The 21,893-nt window shown below is 37.7% G+C and overlaps 1 protein-coding gene across 3 annotated transcripts in view; it reads right to left on the bottom strand.

Annotated features, from left to right (window-relative positions):
- DPYD (dihydropyrimidine dehydrogenase) overlaps window positions 1-21,893 on the bottom strand; it is an 844,938-nt gene that overhangs the window by 272,548 nt on the left and 550,497 nt on the right. For all 3 annotated transcript variants that reach the window (XM_007977863.3, XM_007977867.3, XM_037982468.2), the window contains one exon: window positions 15,008-15,091. In XM_007977863.3, coding sequence (XP_007976054.3) covers window positions 15,008-15,091 — 84 coding nt within the window. The remainder of the gene's footprint in view (window positions 1-15,007; window positions 15,092-21,893) is intronic.

Genomic DNA, 21,893 nt, shown 5'->3' with positions numbered 1-21,893 from the left:
TTCTGCAGACTTAAATGTCCCTGTCTGACAGCTCTGAAGAGAATAGTGCTTCTTCCAGCACAATGTTTGAGCTCAGAGAATGGACAGACTGCATCCTCATGTAGGTCCCTGATGCCTGTGTAGCCTAACTGGAAGACACCTCCCACTAGGGGCTGACAGACACCACATATAGGCAACTGCATCTCTGGGATGAAGCTTCTAGAGGAAGGATCAGGTAGCAATATCTGCTGTTCTGTAATATTTGCTGTTCTGCAGCCTCTGCTAGTGATACCCAGGCAAACAGGGTCTGGAGTGGACCTCCAGCAAACTCCAACAGATCTGCAGCTGAGGGATCTGACTGTTAGAAGGAAAACTAACAAACAGAAAGGAATAACATCAACTCAACAAAAAGAACATCTACACCAAAACCCCAACATCAAAGACCAAAGGTAGATAAAACCACAAAGATGGGGCGAAATCAGAGCAGAAAAGCTGAAAATTCTAAAAACCAGAGCACCTCTTCTCCTTCAAAGGATCACAGCTCCTCGCCAGCAGTGGAAAAAAGCCAGATGGAGAATGACTTTGACAAGTTGACAGAAGTAGGCTTCAGAAGGTTGGTAATAACAAACTTCTCTGAGCTAAAGGAAGATGTTCGAACCCATCACAAGGAAGCTAAAAACCTTGAAAAAAGATTAGATGAATGGCTAACTAGAATAAACAGTGTAGAGAAAAACTTAAATGACCTGATGGAGTTGAAAACCATGACACGAGAACTACATGACGCATGTAAAAGCTTCAATAGCTGATTTGATCAAGTGGAAGAAAGGGTATCAGTGAGTGAAGATCAAATGAATGAAATGAAGCGAGAAGTTTAGGGAAAAAAAAGTGAATAGAAATGAATAAAGCCTCCAATAAATATGGGACTATGTGAAAATACTAAATCTATGTTTGATTGGTGTACCTGAAAGTGACAGGGAGAATGGAACCAAGTTGGAAAACACTCTTCAGGATATTTCCTAGGAGAACTTCCCCAACCTAGCAAGGCAGGCCAACATTCAAATTCAGGAAATACAGAGAACACCACAAAGATGCTCCTCGAGAACAGCAATCCCAAGACACATAATTGTCAGATTTACCAAGGTTGAAGTGAAGGAAACAAAGTTAAGGGCAGCTAGAGAGAAAGGTCAGGTCACCCACAAAGGGAAATCCATCAGACTAACAGCAGATCTCTCGGCAGAAACTCTATAAGCCAGAAGAGAGTGGGGGCCAAAATTCGACATTCTTAAAGAAAAGAATTTTCAACCCAGAATTTCATATCCAGCCAAACTAAGCTTCGTAAGTGAAAGAGAAATAAAATCCTTCACAGACAAGCAAATGCTGAGAGATTCTGTCACCAGCAGGCCTGTCTTACAAGAGCTCCTGAAGGAAGCACTAAACATGGAAAGGAACAACTGGTACCAGCCACTGCAAAAACATGCCAAATTGTAAAGACCATCAATGCTTGGAAGAAACTGCAACTAACGGGCAAAATAACCAGCTAACACCATAACAACAAGATCACATTCACACATAACAATACTAACTTTAAATGTAAATAGGCTAAATGTCCCAATTAAAAGACACAGACTGGCAAATTGAACAAAAATTCAAGACCCATCAGTGTGCTGTGTTAAGGAGACCCATCTCACGTGCAAAGAAACACACAGGCTCAAAATAAAGGAATGGAGGAAGATCTACCAAGCAAATGGAAAGCAAAAAAGAAAGCAGGGGTTGCAATCCTAGTCTCTGACAAAACAGACTTTAAATCAACAAAGATCAAAAGAGACAAAAAAGACCATTACATGATGGTAAAGGGATCAATTCAACAAGAAAAGCTAACTATCCTAAATATATATGTACCCAATACAGGAGCACCCAGATTCATAAAGCAAGTCTTTAGAAACCTACAGAGACTTAGACTCCCACACAATAATAATGGGAGATTTTAGCACCCCATTGTCAATATTAGACAGATCAATGAAACAGAAAATTAATAAGGATATCCAGGACGTGAACTCAGCTCTGCACCAAGTAGACCTAATAGAATCTACAGAAATCTCCACCCCAAATCAACAGAATATACATTCTTCTCAGCACCACATCACACTTATTCCAAAACTGACTACATAGTTGGAAGTAAAGCACTCCTCAGCAAATGTACAAGAACAGAAATCACAACAAACTGTCTCTCAGACCAGAGAGAAATTAAATTAGAACTCAGGATTAAGAAACTCACTCAAAATTGCACAACTACATGGAAACTGAACAACCTGCTCCTGAATGACTACTGGGTACATAATGAAATTAAGGCAGAAATAAAGGTGTTCTTTGAAACCAAAGAGAACAAAGACACAATGTACCAGAATGTCTGGGACACATTTAAAGCAGTGTGTTGAGGGAAATTTATAGCACTAAATGCCCACAAGAGAAAGCAGGAAAGATCTAAAATCGACACCCTAACATCACAATTAAAAGAACTAGAGGAACAAGAGCAAACAAATTCAAAAGCTATCAGAAGGCAAGAAATAACTAAGATCAGAGCAGAACTGAAGGAGATAGAGACATTAAAAAACCTTCAAAAAATCAATGAATCCAGGATCTGGGTTTTTGAAAAGATCAACAAAATTGATAGACTTCTAGCAAGACTAACAAAGAAGAAAAGAGAGAAGAATCAAATAGATGCAATAAAAAATGATAAAGGGAATATCACCACCAATCCCAGAGAAATACAAACTACCACCCGAGAATACTATAAACATCTCTATGCAAATAAACTAGAAAATCTAGAAGAAATGGATAAATTCCTGGACATATACACCCTCCCAAGATTAAACCAGGAAGAAGTTCAATCTCTGAATAGACCAATAACATGCTCTGAAATTTAGGCAATAATTAATAGCCTACTACCAAAAAAAGTCCAGGATCAGATGGATTCTACCAGAGGTACAAAGAGGAATGGTACTTCTGAAACTATTCCAATCAATAGAAAATGAGGGAAACCTCCCTAACTCATCTTATGAGGCCAATATTATCCTGATACCAAAGCCTGGCAGAGACACAACAAAAAAAGAGAATTTTAGACCAATATCCCTGATGAACATCGATGTGAAAATCCTCGATAAAATACTGGCAAAGCAAATCCAGCATCACATCAAAAAGCTTATCCACCACAATCAAGTCAGCTTCATCCCTGGGATGCAAGGCTGGCTCAACATACACAAATCAATAAACATAATCCATAACATAAACAGAACCAATGACAAAAACCACATGATTACCTCAATAGATGCAGAAAAGGCCTTTGACAAAATTCAACAGTCCTTCATGCTAAAAACTCTCAATAAATTAGGTATTGATGGAACGTATCTCAAAATAATAAAAGCTATTTATGATAAACCCACAGTCAATATCATACTGAATGGGCAAAAGCCGGAAGCATTTCCTTTGAAAACTGGCACAAGATAGGGATGCCCTCTCTCACCACTCCTATTCAACATAGTGTTGGAAGTTCTGGCCAGGGGAATCAGGCAAAAGAAAGAAATAAATGGTATTCAATTAGGAGAAGAGGAAGTCAAATTGTCCCTGTTTGCAGATGACATGATTGTATATTTAGAAAACCCCATAGTCTCAGCCCAAAATCTCCTTAAGCTGATAAGCAACTTCAGCAAAGTCTCAGGATACAAAATTAATGTGCAAAAATCACAAGCATTCCTATACACCAATAACAGACAGAGAGCCAAATCATGAGTGAACTCCCATTCACAACTGCTACAAAGACAATAAAATACCTAGGAATCCAACTTCCAAGGGATGTGAAGGACCTCTTCAAGGAGAACTACAAACCACTGCTCAACGAAATAAAAGAGGAAACAAACAAATGGAAAAACATTCTATGCTCATGGATAGAAAGAATCAATATTGTGAAAATGGCCATACTGCCCAAGGTAATTTATAGATTCAATGCCATCCCCATCAAGCTACCAATGACTTTCTTCACAGAATTGGAAAATCTACTTTAAATTTCTTTTGGAACCAAAAAAGAGCCCACATAGCCAAGACAATCCTAAGCAAAAAGAATAAAGCTGGAGGCATCATGCTACCTGACTTCAAACTATATTATAAGGCTACAGTAACCAAAACAGCATGATACTGGTGCCATAAAAGATATATAAACGGTGCTGGGAAAACTGGCTAGCCATATGTGGAAAGCTGAAACTGTATCCCTTCCTTACACCTTATACAAAAATTAATTCAAGATGGATTAAAGACGTAAATGTTAGATCTAAAATCATAAAAACCCTAGAAGAAAACCTATACAATACCATTCAGGACATAGGGATGGTCAAGGACTTCATGACTAAAACACCAAAAGCAATGGCAACAAAAGGCAAAATAGACAAATGGGATCTAATTAAACTAAAGAGCTTCTGCACAGCAAAAGAAAAAGGCAGTCTACAGAATGGGAGAAAATTTTTGCAATCTACCCATCTGACAAAGGGTTAATTACCAGAATCTACAAAATTTAAACAAATTTACAATATAAAAACAACCACATCAATAAGCTGGCAAAGGATATGAACAGACACTTCTCAAAAGAAGATATTTATGCAGCCACAGACACATGAAAAAATGCTCATCATCACTGGTCATCAGAGAAATGTAAATCAAAACCACAATGAGATACCATCTCACGCCAGTTAGAATGGTCATCATTAAAAAGTCAGGAAACAACAGACGCTGGAGAGGATGTGGAGGAATAGGAATGCTTTTACACTGTTGGTGGGAGTGTAAACTAGTTCAAAAATTGTGGAAGACAGTGTGGCAATTTGTCAAGAATCTAGAACTAGAAATATCATTTGACCCAGCAATCCCATTACTGGGTATATACCCAAAGAATTATAAATCATGCTGCTATAAAGACACATGCATATGTATGTTTATTGTGGCACTACTCACAATAGCAAAAACTTGGAACCAACTCAAAGGTCCATCAATTATAGACTGGATTAAGAAAATGTGGCACATAGACACTGTGGAATACTATGCAGCCATAAAAAATGATGTGTTCATGTCCTTTGAGGGACATGGATGAAGCTGGAAACCATAATACTGAGCAAACTATCACAAGGACAGAAAACCAAACACCGCATGTTCTCACTCATAGGTGGGAAGTGAACAACCAGAATACTTGGACACAGGGCAGGGAACATCACGCCCCGGGGCCTGTTGTGGGGTGGGGGGCAGGAGGAGGGATAGCATTACAGAAATACCTAATGTAAATGATGAGTTAATGGGTGCAGCACACCAACATGGCACATGTATACCTATGTAACAAACCTGCCCACTGTGCACATGTACCCTAGAACTTAAATTATATATATAAAAAAAGATAATGACCTCTAGTTCCATCCATGTTGCTACAAAAGACATGATTTCATTCTTTTTATGGCTGAGTAGTACTCCATGATATCTTTATCTATATCTATATAGACATTAAAAGAGAAGAGATACTATTATCCCTTCATTTATCAATTTCTTCCATGTTACCCAAAACACAATTACAGGAAAAACAGGAGTGGCAAGTCTGCCATGTTGTTTACGGTTTTGGTGTGGCCAAGGAAAGCAAAAAGGTTAGCAAAGGAAAATTGCAACAAAGTTTTCCATTCACTTAAAAGAGGGTTAGACATTTCACAAATAAGAGAAGAAAGCTGCATGTTCTTTTCTGATGAATCATGAGCACATATTAAGGTTAATGGAATTTGCAACCTATCTATGAGGACTTTCAATTCTGAATAGATCCAGTAGCAACAAACAGGGAGAAACGGGCAAAAACTCAGGCAATTAACCCTAGAAAAAATAAATAACAAATAACATGAGGAAAGAGTCAAAGATGTTTAAGACATCTCAAAGGGAGTAAAATTGTAATTCATGCTTTAAATTGATTTCTCCTTAAAGATAACTTTTTTTGTAGAGTACGTATATTCACTATGCATAATGATACTTAAAGTGGTTTTTGGTGAGAGAACAAAAACAAAGTTAGCTATAAAACAAAATTGTCAATAAGATCTCTGCGATATAAACAATGTCATGTTTGTATGAAATCTGTGATTATCAATAAGCATCACCTCATGTTTGTCTGGGGTGTTGTAATAGTTCTCAGAGAATAGGGCTTCCCCAACGATCATGACAAAAGCCACAGAGCCTTCAGTGCTCAGCCAATACTCTTAAGTTGTAAAATGCCATCATTTTAATACATTTATTTTCCTTGACTTACCTTATCTCCTTCTCTAGTCAGGCAAATCCACACGCCTCCTTCCTGACAGCTCACCCATCCCGGTTGGAAACCTTAAACTGACTGCACCATAAAAGACTGACTCTACCTCAGCAGGAAGTGTGTACAAATTTCTCTCTGAGGTAGAAGTACCTTAATTTTAAGGTCGTTGTGAAGGTAGTGCCTCTGATGACTTCGTTTAATTTGTCTTATTCCTTATCTTCTCTCTTGCCTTATCTTGAACTCTGTTGCCTCTATTCTCAGCTGCTGAGTGCGTACCAGTTTTCTGGTCCAATATTGCTTTTTAGCCTGATACGCTTCAGCCTCCTTTACTCTCGAGTCTTTTGTGGCTTCTAATACATGATTCGGTCTTGTCCACCAGTTCTTCCAATATTCTAGGCTCGTTGGATCACATAACTAAACCCTCCCTTTTGCTGCCAATATTCATTTCTTAGCAATCTTGGTTTCCCACCTTGTCTTGACTCTGCCCTGACAATCTCTATTATCCTTCTGTGACATTACATTACTTGAACTCTTTATGAAATCATGAACTAAGACCATAGCCTCTCCTCCATCTCACCTCTGTCTCTGTCTCTCTTTATGACATTTTTAGTTCATCCTTATGCTATAGTTAACAAATACGTAGAGAATTCTGCTATATTTCTCAAACTCACGGTGATATGAACAAATATTTGAGGGTGATTTTTTAAAAACTTAAAAAAATACTTTTGCTGCTTATTTCTGGAATAAAACAAATGATGAGAACAATTAAAACCAAAATAAGTTAAAAAATACATAGGTAGCTGTTTTTCCTGTAACATTCACCAGGCTGGAGTGCAGCTGTGTGATCTCAGTTCACCGCAACCTCCGCCTCCCAGGCTCAAGTGATCCTCCTGCCTCAGCCCCCCAAGTAGCTGGAACCACAGGTGCACACCACCACATTCAGCTATTTTTTGGGTGTGTGTGTTCAGCAGACACAGGGTTTCGTCGTGTTGCCCAGGCTGGTCTCAAACTCCTTAGCTCAAGCAATCTTCCTGCCTCAGCCTCCCAAAGTGCTGGGATACAGGCATGAGCTACCATGCCTGGCCTATATATAATGTTTTATTACTGCCACATAATGGTTGGGCTACACAGAAACAACAATATTTCCTGATCTAGAACTGATAATTCAGTTAGATTTAAACGGTGTTGCTTTTGACTACAAAAATTATAATTTCTTAAAAGAAGCAAACATTTTTATATCACTACAAACGTTAATAGCTATAATTGAAAACCTCATAGAAAACCAGCTGTAGGCAAAATATTGACAGTTATATAAATGTCTCTTACAGATCTCCTGTAGTTTATCTACTTATGTAAGCACCCACGTCTATTCAAATGGCTGAAAATTAAAATCAAATAAAAAGTTGGGCAACATAATATAGTATAAAGCAAATATTTTTTTATTAGAGATAGTTTTTCTCATAAACAAATTGATAATTTATTTTAAAGAACTTCAAAAATTATAATGCTATGAGGAAAACCAAAAATAGAATGAATCCACTGTATATGGCTAATATCAGATTTTAGTCACTTTTGCAGAAGCTTATACCATGCAGTCATTTCTCATGTTTCTTCACAGAACTATGTTCTTTCATGGTGCAATGATTTTCAAACCTATAAAAGTGATGTCTCAGGGGATCATCCCACTGAGGCCAACCTAGTCTATCCCATACTTATCCAGTCAAATCATAGACCTGGAATTCCAACTCTCTAGCCCAAACCTACATGTGTCCATGCTGATTATGGCATAAACTAAACATCACATTCAGGATAATTCTCCACATACATAGCTCATAGAGGCTGAAGTCACAAGGAATGAGAGGAATCAAGAACCTGCAGAGGATGTCTCAGGAGCACATACCTAAGCAGTATCAAAAAGCGAACGGAACTCAGCAGTGATCCTCATCTTAGATTCCCCATGAGAAGCCAGGGAAGTTACTGTGGCTTCAGTTTGTTGCATTTTACAAGTGCTGGGGATCCCACATTCTTTTCTCTAACCTTTGGGATTTCTTATACTCCCAAACTCCTGAGTTTCAACTCTGGGAAATATGGAAAATACTATGACTTCTCAGCTGTTTTGGCTTTAAAAGAGTGTCTTCATATGGTCCCCTCCACAGACATCGATGGGGGTCTGATCCAAGCAGGGCTGTGGTCATTGCTCCCTGGACACTGCATTGCATATGAGCTAGAGGGTCTGTTAACCCAGCTGCTGAAGGAAGACTTTATTTCCCAGGGGAAATTCTAGCACATCTAGGGCACTGTGGTCCTCACACTTGGTTTGGATTCTCTTCCTGATGACAGACGTCTGCTTTCTGGCAAGGGTAAGGGTAATAATCTGCGGTTAATGTCTAATGAAAAAATGTTGGCATGTTGAAACAGAAACAAAGCCTCTCTCTCTTTTTTAAAAAATAAACATACAGTTTTGTGCAAATTAAGTTTGAACACAGAACAGATCATGAAGGAATTATTAAAGTATTGCTCTGGGTGGTATTTGGAGCAATAATCTTTAAAACTCAATTTTAAGGTTTATCACTTTTAAACCTTTTATTCTGGCTTAGCTAAATCATCATGAAAGCAGGACTTCATATGTCTCTCTGATGACAAAACTAATGTTTGGACTGTTTGAGTTGAACATTCTAATATTTAAAAATTCTATGTATAGAATTGAACAATATGATTAAATGCAGGAAGGGGAACGTGAGTTGGCAAGATGATAACAGTGTTATTGCCATCTTTGTTCAGGTCCTTACTCTGCCTGTAAAGCTACAGAAGTCTTCTCTCTGATTATACTATCATTTTTGAACTTTCTATCCAAAGAAATCATTACTAAATTAGTGTACACTAAATAGTTGTGCACTTTTTAGCAATCATACCCACAATGAAGGCATTCAAACCACTGAACAATTGGGATCCATCGAGGGCTAGAGTAATAACATCTTTGTAGCCTCTTGGAACTACTGGGTAAAGAAATAAAATTCTTTGACAGTGATTCAAACTCCAGGTCACTACAGATTCAGATGTGAGTATGCATTGGGTTTCTACCTTTAAACCTTTCACATATATTACTCTTCCTTCCTCATGGAAAGTTTGGTTGACTGATAATATACAACCAGCTCATGAATTAGAATGTCATTTGAAATAGAAGGTGATTTCCATTTGGATAATTTCAGCTGAGAAGGTATAAACTCCAAGCAGAAGGAATAATAATTGTATGCAAAAAGTTATAGTAGGGAGTAGCCAGGGTAGTACACTGACTTTTTCTGCTTGACTAGAAACTTTTGATACACCAAAATAACACAGTTGGGAATACTAGACAGAGCACCAGACAGGGGTCAGTAACAAAGGCACTAAAGCTGTGGGACTTGCTAGTTGGTTACCTTAGGCTAAGGCAGATTAGGCACTTTTCTGGTCCTTCATTCCTATCCTGTATATAAGGGAGATGAATTGGAAAATCTTTAAGGTTCTTCTCAGTCACAAAATTCTGTGCTTTACTACGCCCCATCATCAACTCAAGGAAAAGAAGTAGGCAGCTTTAGGTTTTCTGATGGTAGCAAAAAGAAAATCATTCCAAGAGGATTATATGACTTGTACTGAGAAGTCCTGTGGAGCATGCTGCGTCTTGCTCTTCTTTATTGCCACATGGAAGATAAAACAGGAAGGCAACGCCTCTTACCACATATCTCACTCCACTTACAACTCCTGGGCAACTATTTTTCTTTTGATAGCTGAAGGTAGGTCTAAGAATTAAAGGTACTGCCGGCCAAAGAAGGCAGCCCAAAGACAACAATGTCAGGAACTCAGAGGTTCAGAAAAACTCCTGGGGAAGGTTGGTCTTGATATGTAAAGGTGAATCAGAAAGAAATAGACTGGTCAAATTCATGTTTGAGAATGAACACATATTCTTAGTCAAATGTTTGATACTATTTACATGTACCAGAAACAGTGTCACAGGAGCCTAATTAAGGTCTACCTTCTTATTGTTACATGACAATGCAGGCCAGGGAAGATCATATCTTGTCATTATTTTAACAGAAATAATAGGATTTTTTTGCCACCTATTGTTGGCAATAGTTTTAAAAACACAACAACACAAAGGCCTACTCGAGGTCTATTCAGTACTAGCCTGAACTGGGTAAGAAGGTTCTGCAGGATGGAAGTAAAAAAATTTAATGTAATTTTAGTAGGCTAAAAGAGGGTTAGTACTCAAAGTGATAAGAACATGTAGCATGTAGGAAAAGGGGAAGACCTCAAAAAGGTGTCCTTTCGGCTGAATTTTATAGAATTGGTTATAATATAATTACATCTATTAAGTAATATGCTGTTACAGAAAATGGATTTATATAAATTGCATGTAGACAACTTTAAATCTGAATGCTAAGACACCAGAGAAACACCTTTAGTTGCAGGAGACAGAACCTAAATAGTGGATTCACGTTTGCTTGTAGTTTCATATATTTAGAGAAATGAAATTGAATTATAAACAAACTTTAGAGCTTATATAATCCTGCACTTAATTTTCAGTTAATAATACTGATACTTAACATTGATATTGGAATACCTACTTATTAGGAACTGTTCTAGACAACTGCCCTTTATTCAGGCTACTATCAAATCAAAGTGCGGGTCGGGAAGCCACTGACCAGATCTTTGACCTGGGAAACTTGAGGGCCTCTACTTTATGAAAAATGGAATAAAAACTCATCCGGCTTCAGAGGGTTGTTGGGAGGGAATGGAAGAAGAGTTGTATTTTATTTTTCACGCTGTAATACAACTTTGACTCTTTGGAATGAACACAACCAAAACTGAATGATATTTTCACCTTTGCTTGAGCCTCAGGGTTATTGACACCATTAACTAAAACGGAAGTGCAGCCTCTAGTATAAAAGACCAAGGGTTCTATCCTAGCCATTTTAAGTACAAGATGTCTACTTAAGCAATCATAGCTTTTTTGAGCAACTGCTGCTCAGATTCTCATTCGTCAAAGTAAAATATACCAAAAAGCGAGCAGTATTAGTTAGAGTAAGCATTAGTAAAAACAAGAATCACAAGTAAAATACTGCCTTAATGCAGGCTAAGGAAATGTTAGTGTTTTTAAAAAAAGCAACATATTTTCTTAATCCAGTCTATCATTGATGGACATTTGGGTTGGTTCCAAGTCTTTGCTATTGTAAATAGTGCTGAAATAAACTTACGTGTGCATGTGTCTTTATAGTAAAATGATTTATAATCCTTCGGGTATATACCCAGTAATGGGATTGCTGGGTCAAATGGTATTTCTGGTTCTAGATCCTTGAGGAATCGCCACACTGTCTTCCACAATATACACCATGGAATATTGTGCAGCCATAAAAAAATCAAGTGTATGTGCTTTGCAGGGACATGGATGAAGCTGGAAGCCATCATTCTCAGCAAACTAACACAGGAACAGAAAACCAAACACCGCATGTCCTCACTCATAAATGGGAGTTGAACAATGAGAACACATGGACACAGGGAGGGAAACATCACACACCGGGGCCTGTTGGGGGGTGGGGGGCCAGCGGGGTGAGAGCATTAGAACAAATACCTAACGCATGCGGGCCTTAAAACCTAGATGATGGGTTGATAGGAGCAGCAAACGACCATGGCACATGTATACCTATGTAACAAACCTGCACGTTCAGCTCATGTATCCCAGAACTTATTTTTTTTAAAAAAAGAGCAACATAATAGGTGCTTGTTTATTTCTTTAGTTGTTTTTGTTTTAACAATGCTCTTTAAAGGTAGTTTAAAAATAACAGTGGCCTGCTATTTTTAATGTTAACATTATCAGAATATTAAAGCTTAAAGGCGACTTCGAGATCATTTAGTTCAAATCCCGTATTTTAGAGATGGATACTTATCCTTCAGGAGAGCAAGTGGCTTGATCAAGGTGACACATGGCTGATGGAATGAATACATGAGACTACTTTTAAACACTCAGCCATGCTGAGGTGTTTTAAGATTTGATATGAAGCTTTGATTTGAAGGAATATACAATGCAATTTCCCAAGGTCAGCTTGAGATTCTGTTTCTATAAATTTCATAAATAAACATGGAACCTATAATGTTGTAGAGTATGGATTATGGCCTTTCCTCTTCATAAATTTCATGATTTTTAGTCACTTATTTTACATATATAGGTACATATATGAGCCTATATATATGTGTACATATATCAGTGTTAGATCTATATAATGTTGATTACACATAAGCAAATTAGGTGCAAAGGCAGCATTTTTCACTCATTAAATATTTGTGAGAAAATATTTGAGATAAAGGAGAACAAAATCAGGTATTTAGAGAGGAATGTGTACTGAACAAGAAGGTGTCTCTGGCAGATAAATATTTTAGCCATGGAACCAATAGCATGTCTAATTCTTGAAGCAAATATTGATCAGGCTCTGACCATGCATGCAGCTCTGTGCTTAGCACATAGTAAGTTTTCAACAGATGAAATGCAAGACCACATAGCAATGGGGAAGAGGGACTAGAATGACTCTTCAGTCCCCCACCACTGAGTATAAGGTCTCCATCCCACCAACTGGCAAGTGTTCAAGACTTTGGAACTTAGGGAGGTAAAAGGAGAAGCAATGGGAACAGGAGGCAGAGAAGGGGTAAAAGGAACTAGAGGAAAAGATGAATAAGCCCGAGTGTGTTAGTGCTCACTTTGGGAAGTCAGAGTCACAGGAAAGCATTTTTTAAAAAAATGCACTAATATTCTAACTTCTCTTTATTTAAAACATGGAACATTCATGTGTCCTCAGGCAGAGAAATCATTTAAAATATGTTGGAACAAAAATGATTAAATTAGCTTTATTCTTCAATTATATAATGTACATGAGAATATCATTCAAAAGAAAATTTCTAAACTTGGCTGATAGGAAGAATTGGTTTCAGTTTTAGAGATTATAACTAATAAGTGAAATGGAAACGTTCCTAAATTTTCTTCAGCCAAGATATCATGGTTTTTGGAACATGTGTTTTCCAAGAGTTTTCAGAAAGCTTAATGATATCTCTGACTGCAAAGTTTTAGCATTTGGCATTCTCATTCAGCCAAAGGCTGTGCAAAACTTTATGTGGCTAAATAACTCTCTAGAAAGGATATACCTAAGACACTTAAAGGCTGAAATTCAGATATGCTCATATAGCAAAAGCCTACTCCGAAAAATAAACTCAGGTGGGACTGGGGTAACATTTTCAAAATAATTGTTATATTTGTGGCAAGAGAGAAATACTGAATTGCATTCTCCCCTAACAAAGCAATCAATAGATTTAAAACCTCCATAGCTGTTTCTATCCATGTAACTAAAAAATATTTCAGTTCTGAGATTCAGAGACTGTGAAACGAGTGGAGGGACAATCTTGACTTGAGATGGGAAAAGAATACTAACTCAGCCCCCATTCCAGGTGTCCTTTAAGGAATCCTTCTCATTGTAATCACATTACCCATCTTAACATGCTAATATCTAATCATGTGACTCATAAAAGTCATGACTCAATGTCATGATATTTTCCCTATACTGGGTAGTTCTGAGTCTTGGTTCTGTTAACATATATCATAGTTACTGATCTTCTGGGCAACCTGTTGTGAGTGGAACAGAGAATAGACTTGAAGAATATTTGACTAGACCTTCCTTTACTGTTGTTACATAACCACGGTTTCTCCTTAAGTCACAAATCTATTCTGCATGTTAAATATTTACAAAGTACTTTAAAATTCTTCCTGACTGCTAATACAAAGATAGCAATCTATGTTCATTTGAATAAGCAGAAATGTTTGTCCTCCCAAATTAAGGGCCTCTGAGTTTAATTCAAATCAATTTGATGACTAGAGAGAAAAAAAAAAAAAGCTGGGCATCTACTAAGTACAAGGCCCTGTGCCAGACATGGAGATAAAAGTAAACTTTCCAAGACTAGAAAATCTGTCAGAAATTACTACATGTCATACTATTTAATTCACACCATTTCCTTCTGGGCTTAAAAGCTAAATTATGAGATGCAAAATACTCACCTTTTTAGTGTTAAGTTTTTACAATGCTCCTTAACATCCAACATTGTAACTAGTTACATAAAGATGCAGTGTTTTCTATATATTAACATATTATTTCATATTGTGTTCATTAGGCTTTTGAAAGTATTTTAGTATGAAGGTTCCATTTATTGTATCCAAAATAAAAATAGCATCAAAGTCTTTTTGCAACTCCCCAAACACAGTTAGTGAATAATGATCATATGCTAAAAAATGTAAAATGCAATTTGTGCTGTGCCCCATTTACTACAAAATCACTACGAACAATGCATTTTGTACAGTATATTGCTCCAGGGAAACTGGATCAGCATCAGGAATGAATAAAGAACACTGCATTTGAAATCAGCTAATTCTGCTTCAGCGCTTTTAAAAACTATTTGTTATGATATTACTTCCTGTCAAGCACATAATGTGATATTTTCCTCAATAAAACTAAACAGTTGCTATAATTTCAGCTTCCCTCATTTTCCACTTTTTAAGCACTAAATATTTAAACAATGCAGACCTGGAAGTCTCTAGCCAGTCATCTGATCCATGCATCTCCTTGCCTAAGGTATAGTAACTATCCAAACGGGGGCCTATTATGTCACACTGACATACTTAGTGGCAGCTGTCAAGGTCCTTACCTGCCCACAGGCCAAGCCCATTCCTCTTTCTCCCATGCCATGTGGACACGATAAATTTAACTCCAGGGCATCTGCTCCAGAATCCTTTAAACAAGAAAGGAAAATTAAAGAAAAGGCAAAGCTTTATTTATATACCAATAGGCTTTCACCATTGATAACAAAAGTCACATTTGTCAAGTGTTAACTATTCTGTTTTCTGTATCACAGCTATCTTGTGAGGTATATTCTAACTCTCTCAAATTAAGGTCTATATAGCAACCACCACCACCACAACAAACACACACCAAATATTTACTGAGTGCTTATAAGGGGCCACTCACTGCTCTGTATGCTTTATGTTTGTTACCTCTAATTCTCATAATCTTTGTATTATTATGATACCAATTTTACATGCAACTGAACTGAAGCATAGGGAGGTTAAATGACAAGCTTGGTTATTAGGTGACACAGTAGAGATTGTAACTCAGATCTGTTTGATATCACATTTATTCTTTCCTAAACAGCTTCTATTTTTATGGACACAAATCTTACTAATTTTGAATAATCGACACTTGGAGTAGGCATACAAAGAAAAATGTAGTGGGCTAGCTAGAATGAATAAACAAAATGTAAAATGTTTTTAACTGAAAATCAACATTATCATATTTTAAAATAGTTTATCTAAGAAATAGGAAGTATTGATAGTTTTGTCTTAGTAGTAATAGGAATCCTTCTTGTTTAAATCATTAATTTCTTAGTATACAAATAGATCTTATATAAATGAACAACATAATTCATTCTAAGTATTCTTAGAATATTTTGAGAATCTTAGAATGTGTGGGAAGTCTTCTGTAAATAACTTGAAGAATAAACAAAACACTTTTAAAAGTTATTACAGGCTGGGCATGGTGGTTCACGCCTGTAATCCCCAGCACTTTGGGAGGCCGAGGCAGGAGGATCATGAGGTCAGGAGATCGAGACCATCCTGGCTAATATGGTGAAACTCCGTCTCTACTAAAAATACAAAAATTAGCTGGGTGTGGTGGCGGGCACCTGTAGTCCCAGCTATTTGAGAGGCTGAGGCAGGAGAATGGCGTGAACCCAGGAGGCGGAGCTTGCAGTGAGCTGAGATCACACCACTGCACTCCAGCCTGGGCGACAGAGTGAGACTCAGTCTTAAAAAAAAAAAAATGGTTATTATAGTGGCCGGGTGCAGTAGGTCACATCTGTAATCTTAGCACTTTGGGAGGCCCACGTGGGAGGACTGCCTGAGCTTAGAATTTTAAGACCAGCGGGGCAACACGGTGAAACCCCATCTCTACCAATATATAAAAGATTAGCCGGGTGTGGCGGTCTGTGCCTGTAATCCCAGCTACTCGGGAGGTTGAGGCAGGAGAATCGCTTGAACCTGGGAGGCAGAGGTAGCAGTGAGCTGAGATCAGGCACTGCACTCCAGCCTGGGCAATGGAGCAAGACTCCATTTCCCAAAAAAAAAAAAAAAAAAAAAAAAAAAAAAAACTAGCTGATTCAAATTTTATATTCTTTTACCTAACTTCTATAATTTTTCCAGTGCCATGGTTTATTTTTCAGTAAGGCCAACTAGAAGCTTGAACTGGTTACAACAGTATTTTAACAGGTTTATCACATGCAAAGGCTTAAAAAATAGTTCACTACTTTCTACGTACACTAGACCTTTCTTTAGGGCAACAGTTGTTTCTTCTTTCTCTTTCCTTCCTAACTGTTTAAGATTTTAACCTATTTTTTCCTGCTCTATGAATGTTAAGTAGGACCTCAACAAACTTAGGAACTCCAGCTAGTCATTTCTCAGTTTATTTTCTTGCCTATCTTTATTCATTAGTGAGTCTGCTTTTTATTCTGCACATTTGTTAAAGTCCATTTGATCATTGAGCCTGTTTTTTAACATGGTTTCATTATGGTTTTGCTTTCCTAATCCGATTTTAAAAGTCTTCATGTTATTTGAGAATTGCTGAAAACCATGCTACTCTTTCCTTGATGGTTTGGTAGTGAGCATGGATGAGCACAGCCTGCTGAACCCTAAGTTCAAATCTTATGCCTGTAGCTAAGGAATTGGGGATGATGTGTACAAGTCAGTCAACCTTCTTTGTCTCCAGCTGCTCAAGTGTCAACTGTGGATAATATGACCTGTCTCAAAACCATGCCCTGCAGTAATTACCAGCTTAGCGAAAAGACTGTATAGTGCAAATATATGCTTATAACATGTTTCTTATTATTTCCTGGTTACTTCAAATATTTCCTTTAGACTTCTCTATTTAACTGAAATGCAGCAATTAATAGCAAATCAATTCAACATCATTTTGGATTAAATAAGGCTTTGCAAGGTAATTGTATACATATTTACATTATGCATATTCCATTTCAAACTTACACCTAGCTACCATATTACATAATAATAGCTAACATCAATTCAGCATTTACAACATGCCAGACACTTTATTATGTCCTTTGTATGTTTTATCTTACTTTACCCTCACAGCAACTCTAAGAGGTAGGATATATCATTATTTCTACTTTATAATTGATAAAAGTAAGACTTAAAGAGTTCAAGTGATTTATCCAACATCCCACAGCTTATAGCTGATAGTAGGGTCTTTAACCCAAGCATTTTGAGTCCAGGACCTGCATTTATGCCCACTATTATAATTTACTACAAATCACTTATTTTATGGCTGGAGTTGTCATAGCATGTTACAAAAAACATAACAGCTCGATATCCTCATAGCTTCCAAGTTTGAAGCAAAAATTAAAACATTTTAAAATCATCTGTCCAATATAAAAATATTTCAATGACTAATTATTATAATTTTCCCAACATTATACACATATACAAATGCCCACTCACCAAACACACCTGGAAAGGCCTTTGAAATGTGCATCCAAGTCTCAAAAACAGACAATGCTGTTCAAGGTGACACCATGAGAACAGGAACATTTATGTGGCCTCTGCTTGAAAATTCCTGTCTCAGGATGCACACCACCTTAAAAGGCAGTTAATTCCATTTCCAAGCAACTCTAACCATTCAAAAAGCCTTAATTGCTGAATTAGCATGAAATGTTAAATTAACTGAAATTGGGCATGCATTCTGATTCTTGTTAGTCACAAGCTTTTTAGTTTAGTCACTTACCCAGAGTTGATTCTACCTCACCTAAATGGTTATAAAATGAAATAGCCTAGTGATGGCAGTGACATAGGAAATACACTGTTACTAATTTCCTACATTATCTATTTATCATCCACCTACATGCAGTAGAGTGTGTGTGTGTGTGTGTGTGTGTGTGTGTAGTGTGGACTCTGAGCCAAACTATGGGTTTGAATCCCACTTTTACTCCATCCTATCTGTGTGAACTTGAATACATTATTTCACTACTTTTGGCCTTAGTTTCCTCAAAAAAAAAAAAAAAAGAGGAAAACATCAAGTCAGTGATACGTTAGAACTCCAAAAAAAAAATTAAAAATAAAAATATATTAAAAAAGTGGAACTAAGTCACAGAGTTGTTGTTATAAGGTATAAATAAATTTCATATTTGCACAGAAAAATTCTAGGGAGATGTATTTTTAAATGTTTCCAAGGCTAATACAGGAAATGAGAAGTGCCAAAAGAAAGTTTATTTTTTACAGTTTTAAGTCAACTGAAAAGAAAAATAAGAGCTTTAACATATATAAAAGTTTAAAGAGGAGTGATAAAAAAAGTAAGTAAATGACTTCTGGAATATAGTAAATACTATAAAGGTGTACACTATCTATCTAAATACTTTATCTGTCGATCTACCTACCTATCAATCATCTATCTATCTAAATACTTATTTATCCATCCAACTAGACCTCTGACTTGTCCTTCCTCTGCCTTGATATGAAAATGATTTAAGATAACTCACCTGGTCCTACATTGTCTCTACTTCAGGAGGGAAAGGAAAACTATCCTGAGAAATTCTTGGAATATGGCAGTGGTATAATTGTTAAAATTCTCTGAACCACTTTATAAAAATACCCAGAGAAGCTAAGGTGGCAAAACCACAAACCCTTGTGCAACATATACAACAAAATCAGGCACAAAGCACTTCTCCTCTCTTCTCCTTCTTTCCTTACCTCTTCCTTTCTTTCCCTTACCTTCCTGATCACTAGAGCTCTGAAGTCATTGGTCAGGGCAAGGTAAGGCAGGTGAGCATGACCATTTGAGGAGCAGCCATGAGGGCCCAGTGTGGGATGTCACAGCCTACGCAGAGCAGAGCCAGAAGGACGTCTACATGGCCCGTGGCATGGTGTGGTGTATCACAGCTCAAGTGGGAAGGGAAGACTTCCATGGGTGACAGGGGCTGGCAAAGGACATCAGAGCTCAAGTAGGGTGAGAACAGTGTACTGTAGTGGGGCATGAAAGGCACAATTATTGGATCCCTCTTAATTTCTTCCATTAAATGAATACATGGGGTCAGATGTTGACTTTCTAAGTAGCAATGCTATCCTCTAGTCTCAACTATCCAAAACTGGAGTTAAAGTTCTCCGGGATCTTAAAACTCTCTGAGATAGACCTTGGAAAGGTAAAACACTCTTGGCTTGGGCCCCACTGGACATAAAGTCAGTTACTATCTCTCATCTCCAGCTGTGTGTCTATCTCCTGTGATTCCATTCTGTCCTGTTTACTGTCCCTGTTCAGAAACTTATATCCAACTGGTCCTACATATTTCTGTAATGTGCCTCTGTCTGATTTTTACCTCAAACTATTTGAGATTTCTAACTCTCACAGCTTTTAAATTCATGACATATTGCTGCCCAGATTCAGGTAAAAAAAATACTGATAGGAACCTGGCTTGTTAGTGTTTTATTTTGGCTCTGTTGGAATAGTGTGGGAACTTGGTTTTAGTGCCCGTGCCTTTCTACCGGATCTTCCTTGTCTCTTTCTACCAAAGGTGGTCAGAACCTTGGCAATCCCTCATCAGGTACCTGACTTAAAATCATCTTCATTGGATTTTAAACCCTTCAAGTTCATGGGTGCCAAATAAAATATCACTCTTCCATTTATTCTGTAATGGCTTCCTTTTTGTTTGTCACATGGCAATACTCGAACTGTATACTTCTTTTTTACTTCATTCAACAAATATCTGCTGGTAGAGAAAGCCTTGTGCTTGGAATTGAGGATTAAGCAGTGAACCACACAGGGGTCTCGATCCCCATGGACATTATTTCACTACTTACATTACACAAATAATGTATTTCTAACAAGCAGGACAGAGGAACTATTAGTAATGACTAATGACACAATTCTTAATCACCATTTTATTATATGCTACAGAGGAAAAGCACAGACAGAGGTAGATCCAGATTTTGGGGAGCCTAATGCTTAAGTAATTTGGAAAACCCTCTTTAAGGAAAAAATGATAACCAAACATTGTAAACACAGAGTTAGGTACAGGGACTTGGAAATGCTCCATGCAAGTAAATGCCCTGAAGCTTAAGCTTCATTAACTATCTGGTCAACTGGCCTCTGAAGACAGGGGCTTAGAATATAGGACAGGGAGGTTTAACCTATGTGGTTGGAGGCTCAGGGTTGAGGAAGAGAGAACATTGCAGGCCAAGGGAACAGCAAACGCTCTGAGTTGGGAACATGTTAGAGGAGGAAAAGAAGGCAGCAGGATCTGGAATGCAGAAAACAGATCCCTTGACACTGGAGAGAGGCAGGCAGGGGAAGGGCCAAGTAGCACTTAATGGTCAAGTCAAGGGTTCTGAAATTAGGAAAGATGGAAAGAATTTGGATTGGTTGAGAGCAAGAAGATTAGTGGAGCTATTGCTGATAAACTTGGTAATGATGCATTTTGGACCACAGCCAATTATATGTTTCCTCAAATTTGATGGCACTACTTGTCACCCAGGAATTTTGCTGCTAGTTCAAAGGGGAACCGAGTCCCTGTTGCTATCTTCACATCTCCTACAGTAACTGTCCACTCTCACAGACTCCCTCCAGATGAGAGTGGGTTGTGTCACAACCTCCACTGAGCCTGTCAAAGTGAGAGCTCCAGGAGCACCAGTGCCCACACCCGATCAGGAGGCTCTGGCCTTTCCCTTCAATTCTGGGTTTGGATGAAGCATCACACCCCATGCTAGGAAATCTAGCTTCCCTATGGAGTGAAATGGGACCCGTGAGAGACAGGAGACTGAAGGAGCCAGTAGACTCATTCCTTCCACTTCCTTTCCTAGAAAGTGATGTGAGAATGGGTGATTCTATCATCTTGTGAGATTATGTGCTATTCCCTCTCCCATATAACCGAGCAATTGGCTGCATTTCCTTGTGAAGTTGTGGTCAGCTCTGGAATGCACCATATTGTGCTTGTTTTCCCTTCTCCCCATCTCATTTTTCTTTTCTCCTCAGTCTTACTGCTCTGAGATTGCATACTTCAATAAAGCTTTTTCACATTAACTTTGACTCAGGCTCTATTTTCAAGGCTAATTACAAATTAAGAAAGAAATTGATTCAAGATGGACTATACTGGATTAAAGATCCATTGACAAGTGAATACTGTGAACCTTCAGCAATGGCTCAATTTGGCATATATCTGATTGCTCCCTATTGTTCATCTTTGCTTTGGCTGGTCAGGGACTTTATACATAGTAGGTGTTTCATAAATCTTCTTTTGCATAAATTTGGAGTATACTACTAAGGTTCCAGAAAAGCAAGAGAACCTGTGGTCAGGTACGTGGACCAAGAAAACTAACCAGATTCTAACAATGTTACTGATTTGACACAAGCAGTAGAAACTTCTTTATGGTGCTCAAAAACATGATAAAGTCAAGCCAGGTTGAAGAAGACAGAAGACAACATGAAACAGGTATGCATTCTAAGGTTCTACTGCTCCATATGTGTCATTTCTGTTTCAG

This window comes from Chlorocebus sabaeus, chromosome 20 (assembly GCF_047675955.1).
Source record: "Chlorocebus sabaeus isolate Y175 chromosome 20, mChlSab1.0.hap1, whole genome shotgun sequence".
Taxonomy (NCBI): Eukaryota; Metazoa; Chordata; class Mammalia; order Primates; family Cercopithecidae; genus Chlorocebus; species Chlorocebus sabaeus.
The sequence above is the reverse complement of the archived record's forward strand: the minus strand, read 5'-3'. Positions and strand labels throughout refer to the sequence as shown.